A 23,959-nucleotide genomic window follows, 5' to 3' on the forward strand; every position below is an offset into this window, starting at 1 on the left:
GCGTCATCCTGTTTTAATTCCGACAGGTCTTCAAGTTACTGACAGCCTGGAAGGATGAGTTCTGTAAACCTAGGTCTGAATGCTGCTAGGTGATGGTGACCACACCACCTAGCAGCTCACTTATTGTTTCAATTGGAATAGTAATTGGGATACAAAAACCACCCTTTCCTGAAAGGCTACTGTGTATCAGCATCATCAGACTTTTATTTTTGTATTATGACAGTTGTATCTGAAAATTCTTGAGCTTGTAATGTTACGATGATAGACAATTATTCACAAGTCAATTTTTAGCTGTCCCACTGATGTCACCATCTAATTACAATGAAGTATCATTGGAATATACACATTATAGTGCCATCTTCCAAAGAATGGTGTATTTGTATATTATTATGTAGAATGGCATTCTATGTACTAAACTAACATAGAAGATCAGTCATTGACATTAATATTACTAACAAAATAGGCCATAATATTTGAAAAAAAAAGAAAAGAAAAAAAATCACGCTACTCACATGTGACTTCTAAAAGAATGCCTAACTGTAATTGTACATGAAAAATAATATTGTTAATTTTGTTTAATTTAAGATACACACATAGTTGTGTTTTGTGAATAATGTTACATTAGCAAAACAATTAAACTGGGCTTATTTTAAGGATGCATGATACTTGTACTACAATTCTTAATTGGGTGTGCTGGCCAAGAGTTAAAATTTGGCCTGTTACATAGTTCTCAACGTAATTTAATCAACCTCTCCAATTTTGCCAATTTACCTTAACAGATGGACATTGTGATGTCAAACTACTAGCTACTGTAATTACACCAAATGAACAATCTAATAAATCAGAAATGTATTTCCTTACAGATGATAAACCTGATGTAAGCTCAATTCCGGAGAAGGGAAATGAGCCAAGTACTGCAGATCAAGAAGACACCCAAGAAAAAATAAAATCACAATCAATTGACAATAAACCGGTTAATGAAAATGAAAACCATATAAATTCTAAATGGCAATGTGAAGCCACAACTGATATTGATCTTCAAGAAGAAGAACTCTTGCTGAGATGGGATGAGAATGATGAGATATCTAGTGTAGAACTGATGAATATTGAGGATATTGATGAGGAATATAACTTAGAGTTTTCTGAAATTAAGGATGATGATATCAACAAATCAACAGACCAAGAAGTTAGTTTGATAAAGTCAAAAGCTGGAGTTCACTCACCTCTTGTAGAAACTGGCACAGGAAGTACAGCTGAACAGAAAGTATTTGAATCATACAGTAGTCGAGAATCAGGTGATGTCACTTCTAATTTGTCCACTGGGAATACTAATCCCACAAAAGAGGAGAACGACTCTGAGAATCTGAAAAATGTTCAAGCTCTTAAAGATCAAAGAAATAGTAGTGTTATTGAATATAATGAAATGGCATCAGATGTAGACAATTCGAATTCAGAAACTACAACTGAATTGTTGGACTGTGTTACTGACATAAGTGGATCACAAATTGTGAGGAAAATTGATGAAACCGTAGCAGCTGTAAGTGAACCAGTAGGCGATAGTCGCGATAACCCCGATAATATTTCAGTCAACAAATCAAATCAACAACATACAGAAATCATGTCCAAAATTGTAACGAACAATGAAAATATAAAAATATCCGCTAATAGTCAAGCAGATAGTCTGATAATTGGGATTGAGAAAGAGAGTACTGATGGACCTTGGACATCAACAGAAGAATCAGATTTGGCAAATATTCCTGAAACTCAAGAAAAAACTACAAAGATAGTCGTCAACCTAGGTGAAAGGCAATCTGATAATTCTGATATGGATATAACAGGTAATGTTAGTGATTTGGCTAATTCAACTAAAATGGTACAAGTTGAAGATGATCTTGATAAAGTCAGAACTACTGAAAACATTTATGAGCTAAATAAAGTATCAATGGCAGAAGACAGGAGTCAAATTGAAACCAAACTTGAAGTTATATCTCAAACTCAAACCACAGAGACGGCAAATTCTCTAAGGATGATAACTAATAATGAAAAAGCAGAGGCTATTCAAAAGACTGATGTTATTGGTGACATTGATAATTTTATCATTGATTCAGTTTCAAGTGAAATATCAAATACAGCGAATATGGTCCTGAGTGATGTAACAGACGAAAGTGATATCCTTGCAAATAGTAAAATTACCATTGCTGAAGGAACTAATGACGAAATCAATGTACCACAAAGTGAATCAGTTTCAGATAGTAGTGAAATTATAACCACATATGACGAGATCTTAAGCTCAAGCTTAGGTAAAAGTCAAGTTAAAAATAATACTAACTACACTAATATTCCATTTGATGCTTCAAACGATAAATCTAGAGAGACCTCAGACAACAGTCAAATCGAAATTGTCGAAGATAATGATCTACCTGCAACTGCGGAACAAAGTAAATTGAAAGAATCTAGATATAAAGCTTGTGGCATTAATCACGTAGACGAAGCTTTATCAAACGAATCTACTGATATTAAAGCTGTTAACAATGTAGTTGGTATAAGCTCTACAGGTACTGATCATGACAAATCCATTGAACAAAGTAGTATTGTAATATACGCTGAAAATAAAGAACTCACTTTAACGGATGAAACTAATAAAATTACGGTCACTGGTTTTCCTAATGATATTGAAATGGAGTTATGTGAAACTGAAGTTTCTATGGGAATGTCAGCACAGGAGAATCTAGTTAAAAATGAAAATATAAGCAATAAAAGTGTTGTAAATTCACTACAAATTCCTGAAGATAATCAAATGAAAATTATCGAAGCGAATATCGCCGAAGGTGTGGTTTCAGATACAGCACAACACACACATCAAGTATTTCAATCTGAAGCGAAAACTGATGAAAATACACTAATTTCAAGTGAAAATCCAAAGGGTGATCAATATGATAGTAACGTTGAGAGAGCTAACTTTACTGTGAGCATTCCAAATGAAGCACAGAGCCCTAAAAACATGACTCAAGATGAAATCGAAATTATTGCAGATTCAAATAATACTTCAAATGAAAATGTATTAGAGCCAACTGGAGTTAGTAGTGCTATGGGTGAAAATTTTAGCCAAAAAGCTGACTTGGATCTTGTGGTGTCTAGTGAGATTTCGGATAAAGATGATAAAATAGTACCAATCGTTAGTGAAGACCAAAGCGAAGTGATTACAACTGCTGAAGTTGTCAATGAGGATTCCGAAGAGAATGTCAACGCTTCTAATGATAAACTCACTAGTCTGGGTGCTCATTTGACTTCCCTCGCAGATGTATCTACAACTCTGCCAATCAGGGCAAATTTGGAACATGGTTTGAACCGTCCAAATGCCATGCTGGAGATACCGACCCAAGAGTTGATAGACATCGATGATGCCGAAGACAGCAGTCAAGCGGCATCTGATGATGGGAATCTCAATAATACAATAAATATCACTCAAGAAATTAATGATAGACTTGAATATAGGGATACAGATAATAAAGTTCCTTTAGCAGAAACACTTACTATAGATACGACTGAGAATTCAGATAATCCTATGTACACTAAGACTTCTGGTCTTACACGAAATACAGAAAAAGCTGAAAATCGGCCTGATAATGATGTCTCTAATGAAAATGTCACTTCCGATTTTAAAGCTGATTTTAAAAATAGCGATAGTGAAAATTCTAAAAATACTGATGATCATATGGATGTTGATATGCCTCTAGAAATAAATAATGCTGAACCCATATTGACTATATCAAAGAACTTAAACCCTGTAGGAAATGTGTCGGAAATGAATCCAAATGTAGACACGATATCTACTCGTGATTTAGATATAAATAAAACATCTTTGGGCGCTGTGAAAGATGTTCTTATATCAGAAACAGTAGAGCCTAAACCGTCGACTTCAAGAGCAGCAATGGAACCGGCGGGTAGTCCAGAACTGAAAGAATTGGCTCCTTGTACACCAATGAAGCAGGACGAACAAAGTGCTCTTGAACCTAAACCATCAACTTCCAAGGTCATGGTTGAATCAGTGTTGTCAGAGGCGACGGACAGTCTGGGGTTATTGGCAGAGTCATCGAGGATGGACGAAGATGAAGAAGAGCCGGATGATGAAGACGACGGGGAGGATGAGGACGATTTTGATAATGATGGTAAGAAAATAGCAATTTTTTTAAATTACTGGCGCAAAATTATAATGATTTGGTTTTATCTAAAATATATACGGCAGAAGTCTCAGATGTATTAAAAAACACTATTAACACTCAAATTACGAGATTGATGCCCTCGGGCCACAAGTCCACAAGCGCTTTTGTTTTTTCATTAAACACTTATTTCACCAGAGAGCAGTAATCAAATGACAGCGTATAATTCTGAAGACTCAAACCATCAAAATTCGGACCCCGACTGCGGAAGGGAACAGACCGAGAGCGGCGATACGACTAAAGATGAGAGTGAGAAGGACGGCGTTATCGCGACGAACCTTAACACAGTAGAGTCTGAAGAGGTAACTGTCTTTATTTATGGTGACGTGAGAACAGTTTATGAAGGAATAGCTTTAGAAAAAAAAAGAGTCATATAATAAATTTGCGTAATTAGTGGTGGGAGAAGGTATTGTAAGTCGAAACGAGCAAGTACCACATCTGCCGCTTTTCCTCGTACCCCGGTTTGAAGGAAGAGGCAGGCTTTAGAAAACACAATTGAAACTTCAACCTCAGGTGTCTAGGTGAATGACGTCATCCGATAACTAAACAAACAACTATGTGACAAACACACCGTCAGATTTGGATCGTTTGTAACTATGAGGTGAATAGTGCGTAGACAATGTTTGATGTCGCAACGGACGGGATATATCTGTATTGTGTAATCTGTAGTGTGTGTGTTGGTGTGTGCATATTTTTTCCTCTAACTATTCGCTGTTAGCCTAAGAGTCTATTTCAGTTACCCGGAGAGGTGAGCTCACGGGATCAATCTGTGATAGTTTGCTAACAATGGCCTCAACAAGAGCAGTGCTTCGCAAAGTTGATTCGTCACCGCCAAGAGCTCTTTAAGAACGCATAATTTGCATTTCAATTAAAGACCAGTCATATGTTCGCCGGAACATAAAAGTTAATTATTTATTACAATAAGGAATAATAATCACGTTCCTAAAAAATTGTTCTGTCTCTGGGATCACCGATGATGGTGCGGCTTATCCTTTATATTTCTAATGTTAGATCGAAATACAAGCTGACTCCGATGAGAATGTCAGCGATGAAAAGTGCACGCAAGAGGCAGAGGGCATCAGCCAAAAAAATATCGAGGTATGTTTAATCTTCTGTAGTGTAGATATTAAGCAATGTTGCATATTACAATATGACGTGTATGTATGCGCGATGTCGGACGACGCTCCTGCGAGGGCACTCGTTCGCCTACCGCCAGCTAAGCAAGGTGTGTACTAAATGCCTAATATTGTCATCAGTATTTTATTGAAGAACCCAACCAATTGTTACTAAATTGCACGTCATATTGCATTCTGCAACATTGCATATTATCTAAACTACAGGTCGGATTGCGAAATTTTTGCAGTAAAATTGTTTTGTCTGCTTGAACTAATACAGCCAAACACATCATGGCGTATCCAGCCCACGCATAGTTGAAGCGATGGGCTGGATATCGTAGAACCTCGTTGGAGTAAACCGGTTCTTGAGTGGAGACCCTGCAAATGTAATTTGGGACGCCCCCCCGGCTAGGTGGTGCGATGACTTCCCCAGGGTGGCCGATAAGAGGTCGGGGGGAGCCAAAGACCGGGTTCAGTGGGGGGAATTGGGTGAGGCTTATGTCCAGCATTACACGACTATCTTGGTGTCATGGCGATCAAACATCGTGTAAGGAATTACGGCAGCAATAACTGTATTGTGGATGAACGCAGACGATAAAAATGAAGTCTGCTCGTGGTGGATGGAGCACTGATAATGATTTAGAGCGTCGCGTGAAGTTTATGACCACGGGCTCCATCATAACATCACGCTCAAGTATACTGTCGAATGAAATACATGAATTTGCAATACAAACTCTGCGATTAACCCATGTACTGTCTTAGTGAATCTAGCTGCATTTGAAAAGACTTCATTTTAAGCGGCCTGTTTGTGGAAGTCGCGTTGGCTGATGTCCATAGGCACGTTCACAGTAATCGTCATGTTCTAGGAGACTGTCGCGGCGGTCCAGTCGATCAATGAAAACAAAGAAGTTAATGTAAGTACATACATTCTTAATTACCAAGTATGTTCTTACCATTGTAAGCTTGCAATAAAGCTTTTGTGCGGTTGCCTCGTTAGTCAGGTGGCTAGTGATGCGGGCTACTGTACTACTTGGTGTCGGTTTGATTACCAATCGGAATCATTAAATTTAAAGGGTCAGTAAATGATATTTGGTAAGCACAAAAGTTAAAGTTATTAAAATCGGTCTGAAGGGTATGCCAACCGTGTTATTATTATTAGGTGCGAATGCAAGGGGATTCGTTTAGTGGGTAGGGCCTTAAAAACATTCTTGGACCGTTGCCTGCTCCTGGCTTGCATACCCTCAAGCTCCACATACCACGCACAACCTCCAAGAGGGGGGGGGGCATCTTGTTGGGATCCCTGCCTAGAAAAGGCCATTCGTACTACTATTGGGGCTTTCGTCTCGCGTCTCAACCTGGATTACGACGTTCAGGTTGTGATCTCTGTGCTCCGGTCCACTCGACATCAAGCGGAGGACCGTAAGCACGTCTGCTTGTGTCGGACATAGAAAAAAAAACCAGCTGACGTGACGAAACACCGTCAGATTTGAAACGCTAATAACAACGAAATTAATGATGCCTGAACAATGATTGTAGTCATCCAAGATAGACCATCTATCTATCTATGTATCTATGTGCCTACACTCCTTTTTTTTATTCCGTTATGTCGTACTGTCAACATGAAAGATTTGGCGGTAGTTGCTACCTTCTTGTTTTTGGGCGTCATTAATTTGTTGCTAAAACACTCATCGATTCTGTAGACGCGGACTGGCAATGTATATATCAGTCAAGATGTAATGTATAAACGGATTAGGGATCTTTCTACAGGACGGTTCAGGTTATATCGAGACAGTAAAGCTATCGGATACGTCGGACAATGAGCTCGATGGAGCTTCGAAGGAGATCGAGAGCGGTGTGGACGAGGCTTCGGTCGCACGAGGTGAGTCTTTTTTTTATTTTTTATTGCATAGATGGGTGTACGAGCTCACAGCCCACCTGTTGTTAAGTGGTTACTGGAGCCCATGGACATCTACAACGTAAATGCGCCACCCACCTTGAGATATAATTTCTAAGATCTCAGTATAGTTACAACGGCTGTCCTACCCTTCAAACCGAAACGCATCACGGCAGAAATAGGCAGGGCGGTGGTACCTAACCCGCGCGGACTCACAAGAGGTCCTACCACCAGTAATTACGCAAATTATAATTTCGCGGGTTTCATTTTTATTACACGATGTTATTCCTTCACCGTGGCAACTCTCTTCACTTGTGGAGAGTATTAAGCGGTAGGCAACAGCTTGGCTCTGCCCCTGGCATTGCTGAAGTCCATGGGCGACGGTAACCACTCCCCATCGATCGGTTAAGTGATCACCGGAGTCCTTAGACATCTACAACGTAAATGCCACCACCAATCTCGAGACATGAGTTCTAAGGTCTCAGTTTTTACAGTACAACGGCTGCCCCACCCTTCAAATCGAAACGCATTGCTGCTTTATGGCAGAAATAGGCATATTACATACATCACTATCTCATCAGCACGTTGCCGGTGTCGAAGTCAGAATGGAGTGTATCATCGTCAGTCCGTGGTCAGCAGCAAGCTCCGGCTTTGCCACCCAGGTCAATACCGGTCCTAAGTCCGATATCTACATATATAGATCAGATTGTTACACACAGACAAATCTTCGCCGAGTAAGCTGTCCATGGGCAAGAAAAAGAAGCTGGGGATATCTAAAGCTAGACACGTAGTCAATATCGTTGAGGTCGAAGAGAGTTCGTCTGAAGATGGTAAGTTTTAGTATTTAAGTTTTTAAGTTTTTACTGGTGGCAGGACTTTTTTTTCTTTTATTGCTTAGATGAGTGGACGAGCTCACAGCCCACCTGGTGTTAAGTGGTTACTGGAGGCCATAGACATCCACAACGTAAATGCGCCACCAACCTTGAGATATAAGTTCTAAGATCTCAGTATAGTAACAACGGCTGCCCCGCCTGTCAAACTGAAACGCATTACTGCTTCACGGCAGAAATAGGCAGGGCGTTAGTCCGCACGGGTAGGTACCACCACCCCGCCTATTTCTGCCGTGAAGTAGTATGCGTTTCAGTTTGACAGGCGGGGCAGCCGTTGTAACTATACTGAGTCCTTAGAACTTATATCTCAAGGTGGGTGGCGCATTTACGTCGTAGATGTCTATGGGCGCCGGGAACCACTTAACATCAGCATAGTTAGAAAAAAAAAACTGCCGACTGAGAGGGCTGGTGGTCGTGGCACCGACGACTGCCGGTCCGGCGTCCCGAGGAGGAGGGGATGGGAGATATGTGCTTCGCACTAAACACTTCACTTTCCCCCCTTTGCCTTTTCATGTGTTTTGTCTCATGCGAAACTCGGACGTGGGTTGTTGAGCGACAGGAGGTTTTTGTCGGTTCGACTCCGACATACTCCGCCCGCCATCCCCAGTGGAGGGCGGAAAGTCGACGATTGCACACTGACCAAAAAAAAATTTTTTCTAAGTGTTCAGTTGAGTTTTAATATCTATTTCGGTGAAAATTTTATTTATTCCGAGCCCTGGCGCGTAACAATAAATACATAAATATTATAGGCGGGATGTAACTCTGTGTCATGTCTGTACATAGTTCCTATGGAGTTCCAGTGAGTATTGTTTGCAGATATTCGGCCACCAGAATCGAACGAGGATCCGGATCAGCGATCGGACGTGGCACCGGACGAGGAGGGGGTCACTTCGGTGAACATCCCCAAGGGCATCGAGGTTATGTGCTCCGGGGAAAGTACTTCGGAGCTGGTCGCGAAAGAGGGGGAGATTGTTATAAGCCGTGTTCCGAAACCGCCCCCACATAAACCGGTAAGCGAATGAGTAACGCGGACTGCGCACTGGGCAGCTTGAGAGATGTAGTAGTACTAGCTGTAGTAGTAACAGTAGTAGTGGTAGAACTAGTAATACCAACCGTAGTAGTAGCACTATAGCAATAGTAGTACTAGCAGTAGTAGTAACAGTAGTACTAGTAGTAGTACTAGCAGTAGTAGTAACAGTTGTAGTAGTAGTAGTACTAGCAGTAGTAGTAACAGTAGTAATAGTAGTACTAGTAGTACCAACAGTAGTAGTACTAGTAGCAATAGTAGTAATAGCAGTAGTAGTAGTAATAGCAGTAGTAGTAGTAGTAACAGTAGTAGTAGTAGTAGTAGGTTAGTTAACGGCAGGCAGCGGCTTGGCTCTGCTCCTGGTATTGCTGACGTCCATGAGCAACGGTAACCACTCACCATCAGGTGGGCCGTATGCACGTTTGCCCATACGGGCAATAAAAAGTAGTACCAGCAGCAGCAGCAACAAAAGCAGTGGTAGTATGTTCGCTTCCGTTAAGAAATACCGTTGTTTTGCTAGAAATGAGATGTACAACGAGCAATCATGCGTTCCACTTTGAAGTTTGAGACAACCGCTGTGCTACCTAATTGAGACCACGGCCTCATGCCTCAAACAAGAATAAAAAACTTGTTCTATAGAATTGAAAATTTTAAGTGTCACATTTCAAGCTGTGTTAAAATCGAATCCCCGAATTCAATCCCCGATTCAATTTGCTTGCAACACCGATGTCTCTGTAATGTTCAATCAAAATTCGACCTTAGCCACTTACGTCTCAAAGTTTTGATTTCATTATATACGTATTAAATATTGGAAAACAAAATTATATTTTCATTGATAACACTAAAAAAACCGCTGGTAGAAATAATTTGGGTTTATATATATAGTGCTACGCCCGTACGAATAACGCCATCTATATTATATATAACGTATATTCGAACGAATATCGAAGTATCTGGCAGCACCTAGAAAGCTCGAGAAGTATAACGCCATCTATTGTCAGATAGCGGAAACACAATGCTCGACTTTTGTGGAATATTCTCGAAGATTCTAGGGATTTCGTTTCGACTGTAGTCAGTCAGTCAGTCAGTAATCGGAACTACTCGAAGCGAAACAGCGAACGGATCACCTGAAGCGAACCGGAACAAGGGAATTGAGAGTCTTAAAGTGTTTGTGAAGTGTTCTAAGTGTTGAATACAGTTTTTAGTTGTACTTTGGTGGAACATTTATTTATCTCGAACCCCAGCGCGTAGTAATAGTTTTGTTTTGTTTTGTTACAGGCTCGGTTGAACACCAGTGAAGTTACTATAAAGACGACTTCTGGTTGTGCAGAGTCATCTCTCGTCATACCCGAAACTAAGGTATAGTAGATTACGGGGAGTTGGGACGCTTTCAAATTCCAACAAAAATTTTCAGCGGCTTTTGAAAAATATAAGTACACACACAAAAACTTAAAAAACTAGCTTGACCTGGTCCACCTTGGCTTTTGGGGTGAATCGGGTCACGTATGGGGACAATAGTTTTTCAATAGGGCTGGCACTATTTAGTTTTAAGGTACTTTAGGTAACTTTAGCTACCTTTAGGTGATTAACTTATCAATATCTTTAATTGGTTACAAAACTAGAGACAACGGAGACTAAATTAAATTATTTAATATTCATAAAAACTAAATAAAAGTTCTTTTCAATTCAACAAATTTAAATCTCACAAAAGCATTGTGGTAACCCAGATTTTTCCCTATTCTACCCCTAGGGGTTTTCGTTAAGAGTGCTCGAACTTAAAAATAAAATAAATCATCAAGACCGCCATCTATTGCCAAATAGCGGAAACACATATCGAAACGACTGGTACTACCGGAAAAGCTCTCGATAATTGGTGGTCTCACCTGGTGATAAGTGGTTATCAGAGCCCGTAGACGTCAACAACGTAAATACCGCCACCCACCGTCTTCTTTTTCCCTGCCTGTTCTAGTAACCTCGAGGGGTTATCCTAGATTCACCAAACTAGTAGGTGAGCTCGCTGGGCTCAAACCTGACTATGTTGCTAACACTGGTCCTAGCAAGAGTCGTGCTTCGCAGAATCTACCACTGGATCGGAAACGCGACCCACTGAGAAAATCCGGCGAGAAACTCAGTGGGCTGTGTCTGTGGGTTAATTTACTCGTCGAGCTCTTCGTCGCAAGCGACGGGTTCGACGAGAACGAGGACCGATGCTTGAGATACCTAAAGCACCGTTAGTGGATCGGGAGGATCCGAAATGACGTGCTTTGGGCGACCCACCGTCAGTTATGAGTTCTAAGTCTCCGTTTTTAAAGTACTACAGCTGTCCCATTCTTCGAACCAAAATGAACTGCATCACGGCAGAAATAAGCAGGGGATGGTTCCTACCCTTGCGGCCTCACAAGGTCCCCTGTCACCGCTCCGCCTGCGTCTGACGTGAATGATTCGTGCCTGTTTGCTATCTCACTCGCACGCACGTGCCGCGTCGGTGGTGACGTCACAATCCGCCATGAGCTCCTCGGCTCGACGCGTCGATTCTAATGAGCCTTGCTTTGTTCTTAGTTACAGGAAGCGAAGGAAACAGACGCCGATCTAGAAGTCTTCAATTTGGACTCTGATGATGAAGACGGCTCTGCTAAAGGTAAGGGTATGTCGCGGCATCTGGTTATCAATCTGGACCTGACCTCTGGTTACAACTTGAGCATTGAAACTGGCACCGATCGGCATCGCGGTCCCTGGGGTGGGAGGGTGGTCCCTATTATTGTAACTTGTTTTTTTTTCACTATCTAATAATAATATAATACCTAGGATATTTTTGACGGTGATTTTTAACCACTTGCAATGAGCATTGCAACTGTTCTTCGTCTTTTGTGAGGCATTTATTGTACTCTTCTATCAAACCAAATTCATTTTTCAAAGCTTTCATTCTCAATAAACATGGAAAGTAAAAACGAAAAAAATATGTTGTTTTATGTTTTTAAGCAATTTTTTTGGTAAAAAAGTATAAAAAATTGTGAAAGTCATCATATATTATTTTAGGTTAAACTTTAACTGGGAATAACTTTTAACCGAGTTGACTTAGCAAAAAATTATTTCAGACCTTTTTTGGTAGGCCGTTTAATTCCCTAAAAAAATATGTATTTCTTTTTACTACACGATAATGCGTTGAGATACAATAAAATTCCAAAGAAAAAGAAAAAAACCCGTCTTATTTAAATGGGATATCAAAAATCACGATGCGGCACCTCTAAACATTAATATTAAGAGCTCAAACTTTATTAGATTTTTTTTTTCGTCATCTTGGACGATATTTTCGTAGCACCTAAAGAAAAAAAAAAAAAAAGTTTTTTTGGCCCACCCTAGTGGTCCCGCCTATAACTGTTGCGAAGCAATCATGTATGAGGTTAACCCATAGACACAGCCCACTGAGTTTCTCGCCGGATCTTCTCAGTGGGTCGCGTTTCCGATCCGGTGGTAGATTCTGCGAAGCACGGCTCTTGCTAGGGTTCGTGTTAGCAACGTCATCAGATTTGAGCCCCGTGAGCTCACCTACTAGTTAAGGCGACGCTGATATAGCCTCTCAAGGCTATCAGTTTAGGTAGAAAAAAAAAGCTGCGATCCCTATTCTACATAAATGAATCTTCATCGATATTTTGGTATTGCCTTCACAGATAGGCACCGTGGTCCTGCCTATAACTGCTCTCATGTATGAGGGTCTCCTCTTTTCTCTCCATAACGTTCTCAGAGTCGGCATAAATGACTTTACTGGTGGTAGGGCTGTGAGCTCGTCCACTCATCTAAGGAATCAAAAGAAAAATCTTCATTGATATTTCGGTATTGTCTTCACAGAATCGTCGAAGCTGGAGTCCGGTCGCTGCTTGAACCCCGCGTGCCCGGGGCGGGAGGCGGCGCAGCTCCGCGCGGACCGGGCCGCCGTGGCGCACTACTCCGCCAAGACCAGCAGGAACGCCTTCATCTGTCGCCCCTGCTACGAGGTGGTGGCCGTCAGGACAGAGGTCAGTAAGATGCACTATGTAGTATTTATTGCTTAGGTGAGTGGACTTGCTCATGGCCCATCTGGTGTTAAGTGGTTTCCGGTGCCCATAGACATCTACAACTTAAATACCGCCACCCACCTTGAAACATGAGTTCTTAGGTCTCAGTTTTTACAGTACAACGGCTGCCGAAATAGGCAGGGTGGTAGTACCTACCCGTGCGGACCCACAAAACGCCACCAGCAGTGATTAAGCAAATTATAATTTTACGAATTTGATTTAGAAATTAGAAGAATTAGTGAAAAATTCGATTAGAATTTAGTTATTAGAATTTAGAATTTAGAAAAATTGGTACCCGCCTACGGGATTCGAACACCGATGCATCGCTACATACGGATAGACCGGACGTCTTATACTTTAGGCCACGACGACTTCGAATCTTCCATCTCATTATTATACATTATCACAATGATGTTCATTGTCATACCAGAAAAAATAACAGTCTCCATCCAAACCAGGGTCTCGTGAACGGTCTGAAGAATTTCACTCCGCTGTTCGAAATGAAAATGGAGAAGCAGTCCTTGAACCTGGTGGAGATATCGGATTCCGACTCCGAAGACGAATCCAGCGCGCCGGAGCAAGCCAAGGAGGTTGTCGGCGACGAGGGAGCCAAGTGAGTACACTGCTCGTTGGTGTTGGTACCGGCCTACCCGGACAGGACCTGTAGGCTCCGGGAAAGGAAGATCATCCACCGAGAGGGTGATATTGCTCGGTAGACCGACGGTCCCAATGTTGTTGTTCGGAACTTGTATATATGCAAGCTTATCTTGATAATGTCGTAAGCGAGATTCAGGCGTCTGTCAAATATCTTGTAGTGTATTTTTGATTTGGTAACTAAGACCTTTAGGTCAAGTCTTATTTTAATTTATATTGTTATTTTTATGAAAAATGATAATATGGCGGGCGCCTGGCCCCACATCGCAACTCGTAACGGGGCAACGAGACTGTAGTTAAATTAATAAAATCTAAATTGAAACCTAGAATTGATATTGCGATATAACTCTTAAAAGCCATATCCGTGCTTTAGGAGCTTGTCAACAGAGCAATAAAATAATATCTCTCTGTCTCTCTCTCTCTCCTCTCTCTCTCTCTCCTCTCTCTCTCTCTCCTCTCTCTCTCTCTCCTCTCTCTCTCTCCTCTCCTCTCTCTCCTCTCGCTCTCTCCTCTCTCCTCTCTCTCTCTCCTCTCTCCTCTCTCTCTCTCTCTCCTCTCTCTCTCTCTCTCTCCTCTCGCTCTCTCCTCTCTCTCTCTCCTCTCTCTCTCTCTCCTCTCTCTCTCTCTCCTCTCTCTCTCTCTCCTCTCTCTCTCTCTCTCTCTCTCTCTGTCACCCACTCACTCACTCACTCTTACTCTCTCTCACTTCGACAGTCCGTCACATGGATACACAGAGACATGAAAAACAGATAAATGTACATATGTGTTAACAGGTTACTGGAAGAGCATCTAGCGAATTTGATAAACGAAACTTGGAGTAAATACAAGATGGACGCCAGGATGAACGAGGCTCGCAGCTTCGTGGACCTGGAGGTTCAGAAGTTGGAAAGTGAGTTCACGAAACAGACGAGCAGGCTTCAGAGGATCCCTCGCTGATGCTAGGCGACTGATGCTCAACCCGTCTCCCGACGTCTTAATTAACCTCCTCGCAAATTGTCCGCGATATTTATTACAAGCTTGTACCGAAACTTCACCGTACGCAAAGTGGTCAACCGAAAATAGGGTAATGTAAAGAACTTACCAAATTTTAGTGACTGTAGAAGAAGAACCTTCTCTAAATTAACCGCTGCTAAGACCTTTAGGGTGGGTAGATATGATGTGGTACTCGCTCACCACTTAATTGTGAGTGGTTACTGTCGTGGACCTTAGGGCCTTACCTTAGTACCAGGAGCACTCGTCATGTCCCGAGTAACTTCGTGGAGCTCATTCGAGGGCTGGACGGAGGACCGGTGCGTGGGTGATTTTATTTTAAGGGATTTTATGGCCTGGTAACTAAGACCTTTAGGTCATATCTTATTTTAATTTAAATTCTTATTTCTATGAAAAATGATATTATGGAGTGAAATGAAATGAAATGAAGATTATTAATTTGAGACATTAATAAACTGGGATGAAATTAAATGAAATAAGATGAGATGATATGGAATGAAATATAATCTCAGTAAAGTGATGATAAAATGGTGGTCATTTAATGAGATTTTTTTCAGTGGACTTTTTGGAGGATCCCGAGAAGTTACGTCCAGCGACTTTGTTTCATTTTGCCACATTTGTGCACTTTCACAGTTGTACTAAATACAAAATAAAATAAATCACACAACTTCACTCCTCGCGTTCCCGCCAAAAAGTCGGTGCGTGGGTGAGCTCCGCTCGTGGTGGGGCGGGGGGGGGTGGCGTTAGTGCTAATGTAACCCGTCGTTGATGTTCCCACAGAACAAAGCAAGGAGATCGACCAGATGCTGAACGAGTGTCAGGTGGCCACGGACAAGCTGCGCGACTCGCTGTACAAGACCTTCGAGCCGACCAAGCACGACCTGCCCCCCATTTGCATCGTGGACATCGTCGGCTGCTACGTAAGCGTCTCGCTGTCTAGGGGACCAGCTCGCCACCCGGGGGACCGCCCGCCGTCCTGGATTCAGAACCGGGGGCCGAAGTAGTAGAACTTACGAGACCAAACAAATAATGCTTAACAAGCACGGTCCCCCGTGATTTTCTCCTGTGTTATAGACGACCGAATTGGAACTCGCCACTTGCAATACACCTTTCCACCTGTGTGGGCAGATGAGCGTACGGTCCACGCGATGGCGGGTGGTTCCCGGAGTATGGCCAAGCTGCAGCTCATTGTGGACTCTTCGAACCTCGCTCGGGAAGTTCTGTCAAGAGTCCGATGTGTTTTTCTTTTTTTTAATGCCTTTGTAGGCAGCCGAGCATAGGCCCAGTGTTAGCAACGAGTCAGGTTTGAGCCCCGTGAGCTCATCTACACGCTAGGGTAACGCTGATATAGCCTCTCAAGGCTATCAGCATAGGCTTAGAAAAAGAAAGCGCATCGGAAACCTTGGAAACTGTGGGCTGTACACATTAGATACGTCTGCCGTGCTGTGCGCTATTGTACACTTACCTTTATATTGAGTTACTTAAGTGCTAATCTTTTTTTTTTATTGTCCTTGTAGTCAGACGAGCATATGGCCCACCTGATGGTGAGTGGTTACTGGAGCCCATAGACATCTACAACGTAAATGCGCCACCCACCTTGAGATATAAGTTCTAAGGTCTCATGTTTTAGTTACAACGGCTGCCCCACCCTTCAAACCGAAACGCATTACTGCTTCACGGCAGAAATAGGCAGGGCGGTGGTACCCACCCGCGCGGACTCACAAGAGGTCCTACCACCAGTAATTACGCAAATTATAATTTTGCGGGTTTGATTTTTATTACACGATGTTATTCCTTCACCGTGGAAGTCAATCGTGAACATTTGTTGAGTACGTATTTCATTAGAAAAATTGATACCCGCCTGAGATTCGAACACCGGTGCATCGCTCAGCACGAATGCATCGGACGTCTTATCCGTTAGGCCACGACGACGACCTTAGAACTCATGTCTCGAGTTGGGTGGTGGCATGTGCTTTGTAGATGTCTATGGGATTAACACCAGGTGGAACCCTTGGTTAAGGTAGACTGGAGTTCATCCATCGAACTAAGCAATAAACAAAACTTAATTTCATACACAAGTACGGAAAGAGCTGATGGTTAATTGTTTTGATTTTCAGTACGAGGGTACGGAGCAGTCCCTGGATGAAGTGAGTTCCTTTTCTTAATAGTCATATTCATGGACAAGCATAGACCATAGATCATAGACCTAGTAATGCGAGGTCTATATAGACAACCAGATACCATTATCGAGGTTTAGAATTAATGTCCGAAATGTAGGCGTGTTCACGTTGTTGATGTCCACGGGCTCCATTACCGATGCAACGTCGGAGCGTCTGTGGACTTGTAAACCGAATTAAACAATAATAAAATATTGAATAAATAATTGTAGTATTATCTTATAATATTATCGAGGGGTGGAAAGGCTATTTGGTTTAAGCAACATTTTTGTAACTTTACAGGAAAAACATTTCAATTTATAATTTGCATAAATATCATAACAACAAAACTTCTTCAGCTATTTGAATGGAGTAAACTTAATTGAAGCTCAATTATAAAAAAAAAAACATCGAATTGTTGATGCTATTACCGAAGCCTTGCTACCTTAGAACTTATATATCAAGGTGGGTGGCGCATTTACGTCATAGATGTCCATGAGCTCTAGTAACCACTTAACACCAGGTGGGCTGTGAGATAATCCACCCATCTAAGCAATAAAAAATAATTGAACAGTGAATGTGAGTATTAGTGATGTGTTCGTCTCATTACACAGGCGAAACAGCGTGCGAACAAACGCAAGCGCACGGAGCCGCTTTGCTCGCAGCCGAAGAAGGCGGCCATAGCGCTGGGGTACGCCCCGCTTGACGGAGACCACGCGCAGCCGGACGTGACCCAGGTATGAGGCCCGCAACACAGGGGAACGCGTCTGTGTGACACAACGCAGAAGTCAAACTTCTTTGTGTGACACAACGTCGAAGTCAAACTTCTCTAGGCACATTGAGATTTTCCCCCCCTACCCATTCGTTGGTAGCTTAAGGAACTATTCAACAGTCAATAGTATTCTTAATAATAGTAGCAGTCAATCGTGAACATTTGTTAAGTACGTATTTGATTAAAAAAATTAGTACCCGCCTACGGAATACGAATGCACCGGACGACTTATCCTTTAGGCCACGACGACTTGACGAACGTTTCGACTTCTGTGGTTCACATTTGTAGACCCAAACTTCACGAGTACTTCATGGACACTCTACATATCTCTTTTGTTCATAGGAGAAGACCCCAATAGAAACAGCACCCAACGAGTCGAAGGAAGATGACGTGAGTATGGAATAAATATTATATTGTCACGCGCTAAAGTTCTAAAAAAAGAATGAATATAAAACTTTCACCGAAGTACAAATTAGAACTCTATTTAACACTTACTTAAGGTACACTTCACAATTCGCTTCCTCCATTTCGCTTCGATAATATTCTATTCTATATAAATTTTCTACAATTATTAAAATTTATTATGGCTCAGATATGTGAAACGCAACTTTCTCTTTCTATCTTATATATATCCAAATATATATGTGGCCATCAGCGCAAAACTGGCCTAAGCTTATCATTGTTAGTATGGAGGTAATGAATGGAATGGAGGTTTGAATTTTCATGAATTTAAATTTGAGTAAGCAAAAAACAATCCGCGCAAAAATAATGTTTACAAAGCTATCTGTTATATATGGATGAAGCTATCGATAGGCCGGTTTTGCATCAAAATTTATTATATTTTAAATAAATTCCAATTTACGTCATATGAGCTTGAATATAAAAAAATGTGGGTTAGGCCACTTTTGCGCTAATGGCCTCATATATATATATATATCTCTCTGTCCCTCTCAACTTCCGTTCGCCTCGCCCGATCACACTTTTCGTAACGCTCTCGTCACGCACTCACCAGCTTATCTCCGTGCGTAAAGAAGTTTTAATGGCTCAACAGCCGGACTCGGAATCTCAGCTTTGACGTTTGCGAATGCCACAGAGTTGACAGATAAGTCTCGTTCGCAGAGGGAGGTGTCTGTCGTTCAGTTGTCGGCGGAGGTGGCGCCGCCGGACCTCCCCCCGCCCGGGGAGCTGGTGCGGCCGCCCCTCAAGCCGGGCATGGTCGTGTGGGCCATGAAGAACGTCTTCTCCCCCTGGGTGAAGGTCAGGATACAGGACATCGCGCCAAAGTCGGTAAGTTTCGAGAAGTACTTTTTTTTTTAAAGGGATTTTATGTCCTGGTAACTAAGACCTTTAAGTCATGTCTTATTTTAATTTTATTGTTATTTTTATGAAAAATGATAATATGGGGAGAAATGAAATGAAATGAGATGCGATGATATGGGATGAAATATAATCTCAGTAAAATGGTGGTCCTTTACTGAGATTTTTTTAGTAGACTTTTTGGAGGATCCCGAGAAATTACGCCCAGCGGCTTTGTTTCGTTTTCCCACATTTGTACACTTTCACAGTTATACTAAACAGTTCATAAACCACCGTTATTACGCATTTGAACCTGAATAAACACTAAATAGACAAAATAAAACAAATCACACAACTTCACTCATCGCGTTCCCGCCAAAAAGTCTTTCCGAGAAATACTTCGACTGACTTCGGCTTTGTTAAATCTACGGTCTACAATAACCTTCGGTTTTCGGAGGTGTATGTGTAGGTATCTGTAGGAGGAGATGCTGGAAGATTCTAGATCTCAGAGCGGAATCAGACTTTCATTATCCTGTCCTCAGACCACAAGCGCGTACACGACCTGCACTGTCAAGTTTGACACGAAAACGAAAAACCCGTTCAGGACCCTGAGTGCGAGGTGTCTCGCGCATTCGGAGCCGCCAAACGCGAGACTCACTATAGGTGAGTGCCTGGTGGAATCCACTAAGCCGTCGTAAATAAAGAAGAATCAAATCACGCCCGGCCATTGGAGCCCCGGCGAGTTAATTAACCCACAAACACAGCTCATTGAGTTCCTCGTTGGATCTTCTCAGTGGGTCGCGTTTCCGATCTGGTGGTAGATTTTTTTTTATTGCTGAGATGGGTGGACGAGCTCACAGCCCACCACAGTTAAGTGTTTACTGGAGCCCATAGACATCTACAACGCAAATGCGCCACCCACGTTGAGATATAAGTTCTAAGGTCTCAAGTATAGTTATAACGGCTGCCCCACCCTTCAAACCGAAACGCATTACTGCTTCACGGCAGAAATAGGCAGGGTGGTGGTACCTATCCGCCTTTTTTTTTAACCTACAAAAGCTGGTAGCCTTGAGAGGCTATTCCAGCGTAACCTTAACTAGGGACCTACCCTCGCGGACTCACAAGAGGCCCTACCACCAGTAAGAAGCGCTGAAGCACGGCTTTTGCTAGGGCCAGTGTTAGCAACGTTGTCAGGTTTGAGCCCCGTGAGCTCACCTACACGCTAAGGTAACGCTGATATAGCCTCTTAAAGCTATCAGAATAGGTAGGAAAAGAGAAAAAGGAGGGTAAATAAAAAAAGTTTATACTGAACTTAAGTACCATGAGTTCTCAGTTTCTCAGGTCATTTAGTGCTAACAAAAGTGACAGAAATCGACATAATTACTTCAGTGCGCCGCGTAGGACACCGGTGACCTACACGATAGTCAAAGGGTTATAAAAAATGTAATTTCCTTTTAAGTCAGACCTTCAGAGCTTGTCAACCCTTGTTTGATGTAATAATTCAGGTGTCTTATCAATTATCTTGTGTTCGACGTTAATTAAATATCATAATTAATTAAAATCTTTAATTAATTTGATTTATATCGTATCGCACACCAGGTACGCGAATAATAGCTTTATTCAAGAATACCACTAAGAGCAAAATGGAGAATTACTACTCGGGTGTCGTTGCCGAAATACCGAATCCAGTTAATAATTACCGGTGAGTACTTAGAGTTTATTATTATTTTTCACGACCCATCTGACGGTGAGTGGTTGTCGTTGCCCATGGACCTCAGCAATGCCAGGGGCAGAGCCAAGCCGCTGCCTACCGTTTAATATTTTGCCTTTTTTTTTATTGGTTAGATGGGTGGACGAGCTCACAGCCCACCCGGTGCTAAGTGGTTATCGGAGCCCATAGATATCTACAACGTAAATGCGCCACCCACGTTGAGATATAAGTTCTAAGGTCTCAGTATAGTTACAACGGCTGCCCCACCCTTCCAACCGAAACGCATTACTGCTTCACGGCAGAAATAGGCGGGGTGGTGGTACCTACCCGTGAGGTCCTACCACCAATAAAAACCAGCTTCCACCTTATTCCACTAGGTGGGGTCGGCACAGCGTATTTGTCTCTTCCATTCTCCGCTATCAGCTGTCATCTCAACACTCACTCCTCTCTCTCATATCGTCATTCACACACTCCATCCATGTCTACCTCCCCCTTCTACCTTCTTCTGCCTTCTGCCTTCCCCCTCTACCTTGCACAACCATTTCCATTCATCTCCTAGTAATTATTCATTATAATTGATAATGAAAAAAATATCACTTTTCAGGTACCTAGTATTCTTCGACGACGGATACGCCCAGTACGTGGCCCATCCCGATACTAGGGTAGTATGTGAGTGCTCGAACCTGGTCTGGGAGGAAGTGCACGCGTTCTCAAGGGAATTCGTCAAGCAATACCTCCTGAGCTATCCCGAGAGGCCGATGGTGAGGTTGCACGCCGGACAGAGCCTCAAGACTGAATGGAACGGTGAGCTTTAAAGTTTCTTCATATATTTTAGACACACATGATACTCTTTTGGTTACTGTAATGTGGAATACCTTTCATTCGCTTGCGACGAAGAGATCTAAGAGTAAATTAACCCTCAGACACAGCCCACTGAGTTTCTCGCCGGATGGTCTCAGTGGGTCGCTATCAGCATAGAAAAAAACTTTTGAACTTAGGAGGGTGGCGGCATTTACGTTGTAGATGTATATGGGCTCCAGTAACGACTTAAAACCAGGTGGGCTGTGAGCTCGTGCACCCATGTAAGCAATAAAAAACATAAAGTTAAACTAACTACCCCCCCTCTTTTCACAGGAAAATGGTGGATATCGACAATTCTAAAAGTGGACGCGTCCCTAGCTCACGTGTACTTCCAGAAGATAAACAGGACCGAATGGATATACCGCGGCTCCACGCGCCTGGCGCCGCTCTACCTGGAGCTGCAGGCGGCCGAGCGGCAGAGGACCAGGCCGCTGCCCCGGAGCATGGCACAGAGCAAAGTGAGTACTGCACTCCAAGCGGACGAAGTGAATACCACCACTGACTCGGGGATAAATTTAAGTAACTTAAGACCTTTTAGTCAAGTCTTTTTTTTTTAAATTCATATTTTTATTTTTATGAAAAATAGTAATATGAAATGAATGTTCCATGGGGAGTGCTCTGAGGAATTGTTCGAGATGATACCTTCATCTCGTTTTTACCATCGCACCGCCCGCCACCGGAGTAGAGTTCATCCATACTACCTGAAGCCACTGCGGTCATCCACAGTGCGTTTCCATATATCTTTTTTGCCACGTACCATCCGGCTATAGAATGAGCTCCCCTCCACGGTGTTTCCTGAGCGCTATGACATGTTCTTCTTCAAACGAGGCTTGTGGAGAGTATTAAGCGGTAGGCAGCGGCTTGGCTCTGCCCCTGGCATTGTTGATGTCTATGGACGAAGGTAACCACTCACCATCAGGTGGGCCGTATGCTCATCTGACTACTTTTTTAATGGACTGGCAGTAGAGACACTTTTTTAATGGACTTTTTAGAGGACTTACGCTGTGCCGACCCCACCTAGTGGGATAAGGTGGAAGCTGGTTTTTACTAGTGGTAGGACCTCACGGGTAAGTACCACCACCCTGCCTATTTCTGCCGTGAAGCAGTAATGCGTTTCAGTTTGAAGAGTAGGGCAGCCGTTGTAACCATACTGAGACCTTAAAACTCATGTCTCAAGGTGGTTGTCGGCATTTACGTTGTAGATGTCTATGGGCTCCGGTAACCACTTAACACCAGCTGGGCTGTGTTTTTTTATTTGCATATATGGGTGGACGAGCTCATGGGTCAAATGGGTAAAAAAAGTTTGAGAGCCGCTGACTTTCTTGATGATAATGAGATAATCTATGTCCTTGTATTTCCTCAGGTGAACATGCCGTACGTCGAGTACACGCGCTCAGATGAACAAACAAACGAGAAGCAGAAAGAGACAACCGATCAACCTGATGTGAGTGCTACCTGTTCTATCTTAAGATAAATCACTTAACATTTGAAGTGCTTTGGTGACAGAGTACCTTTTTATATGTATATATTAAAAAAAACAGTTTCTTTATTACTTCTACAGTTTAGTTATAACTTTAAATAAATAAATTTAATTCTTATTGGATGGATTCTATGCCAAGATTCACTGATGCTATTATGAAGTCGTAGTTTATTTATTTATTCATATTATACTATATTCTCTAATTTGTATTATAGTTCTCTATACTCCATTCTGTATATACACATACAGGGCATACAGGGTGTAATTTACGCGACGCCATGACGGGACACATTTATATTTGCTCTTGTACTTTTTAATGTTTAGGATAAGTGAAATAAACGACATAGACGTAAATATAAATGTGTGTGTGCGCGCGTGTGCGTGCGTGTGTGCGTGCGTGTGTGCGTGCGTGCGTGCGTGTGTCCGTGCGTGTGTCCGTGCGTGTGTCCGTGCGTGTGTTCGTGGGTGTGTACGTGTGTTTTCTACTTTAAAATACACCCTGTATACATATATATATATATATATATATATATGACGGATTCGGCTGGTAAAATGATGACGTCATTTCGTTACATAGTGACTAGTAATTAAAACTCACTTTTTTTCATTTTTAGGATATACGCAAACAGCGGGCTGTGGCAAAGAAATCGACCGCGCAGCCACAGAGCGCGCCTCCAGTCGAACAACAAGCCAATTTGGACTCTGTCATCAGCCGTGTAGTGGTGAGATTTAATTTTTATTGTTAGGGCAAGATATGTTAAAAGCTTTTGAGAGATTTTGGGCGTTACCAGTTAAAGAATTTATTATATTTTTTTATTAATTATTTAACAGATTAATTATA

The 23,959-nt window shown here is 42.2% G+C and overlaps 1 protein-coding gene across 3 annotated transcripts in view; it reads left to right on the forward strand.

Annotated features, from left to right (window-relative positions):
• Positions 1–23,959, forward strand: part of LOC101742950 (uncharacterized) — a 35,884-nt gene that overhangs the window by 492 nt on the left and 11,433 nt on the right. For all 3 annotated transcript variants that reach the window (XM_038019161.2, XM_038019162.2, XM_038019163.2), the window contains exons 2-24: positions 864–4,169; positions 4,359–4,522; positions 5,232–5,318; positions 6,202–6,249; positions 7,103–7,214; positions 7,949–8,059; positions 8,936–9,129; positions 10,425–10,505; positions 11,706–11,784; positions 12,993–13,159; positions 13,657–13,811; positions 14,626–14,741; positions 15,623–15,762; positions 16,960–16,989; positions 17,613–17,735; positions 18,113–18,160; positions 18,890–19,057; positions 19,609–19,729; positions 20,666–20,768; positions 21,382–21,581; positions 21,912–22,096; positions 23,002–23,082; positions 23,733–23,840. In XM_038019161.2, the coding sequence (XP_037875089.1) occupies positions 864–4,169; positions 4,359–4,522; positions 5,232–5,318; positions 6,202–6,249; positions 7,103–7,214; positions 7,949–8,059; positions 8,936–9,129; positions 10,425–10,505; positions 11,706–11,784; positions 12,993–13,159; positions 13,657–13,811; positions 14,626–14,741; positions 15,623–15,762; positions 16,960–16,989; positions 17,613–17,735; positions 18,113–18,160; positions 18,890–19,057; positions 19,609–19,729; positions 20,666–20,768; positions 21,382–21,581; positions 21,912–22,096; positions 23,002–23,082; positions 23,733–23,840 (5,927 nt within the window). The remainder of the gene's footprint in view (positions 1–863; positions 4,170–4,358; positions 4,523–5,231; positions 5,319–6,201; positions 6,250–7,102; positions 7,215–7,948; positions 8,060–8,935; positions 9,130–10,424; positions 10,506–11,705; positions 11,785–12,992; positions 13,160–13,656; positions 13,812–14,625; positions 14,742–15,622; positions 15,763–16,959; positions 16,990–17,612; positions 17,736–18,112; positions 18,161–18,889; positions 19,058–19,608; positions 19,730–20,665; positions 20,769–21,381; positions 21,582–21,911; positions 22,097–23,001; positions 23,083–23,732; positions 23,841–23,959) is intronic.

Source organism: Bombyx mori, chromosome 23 (genome assembly GCF_030269925.1).
Source record: "Bombyx mori chromosome 23, ASM3026992v2".
Classification (NCBI taxonomy): Eukaryota; Metazoa; Arthropoda; class Insecta; order Lepidoptera; family Bombycidae; genus Bombyx; species Bombyx mori.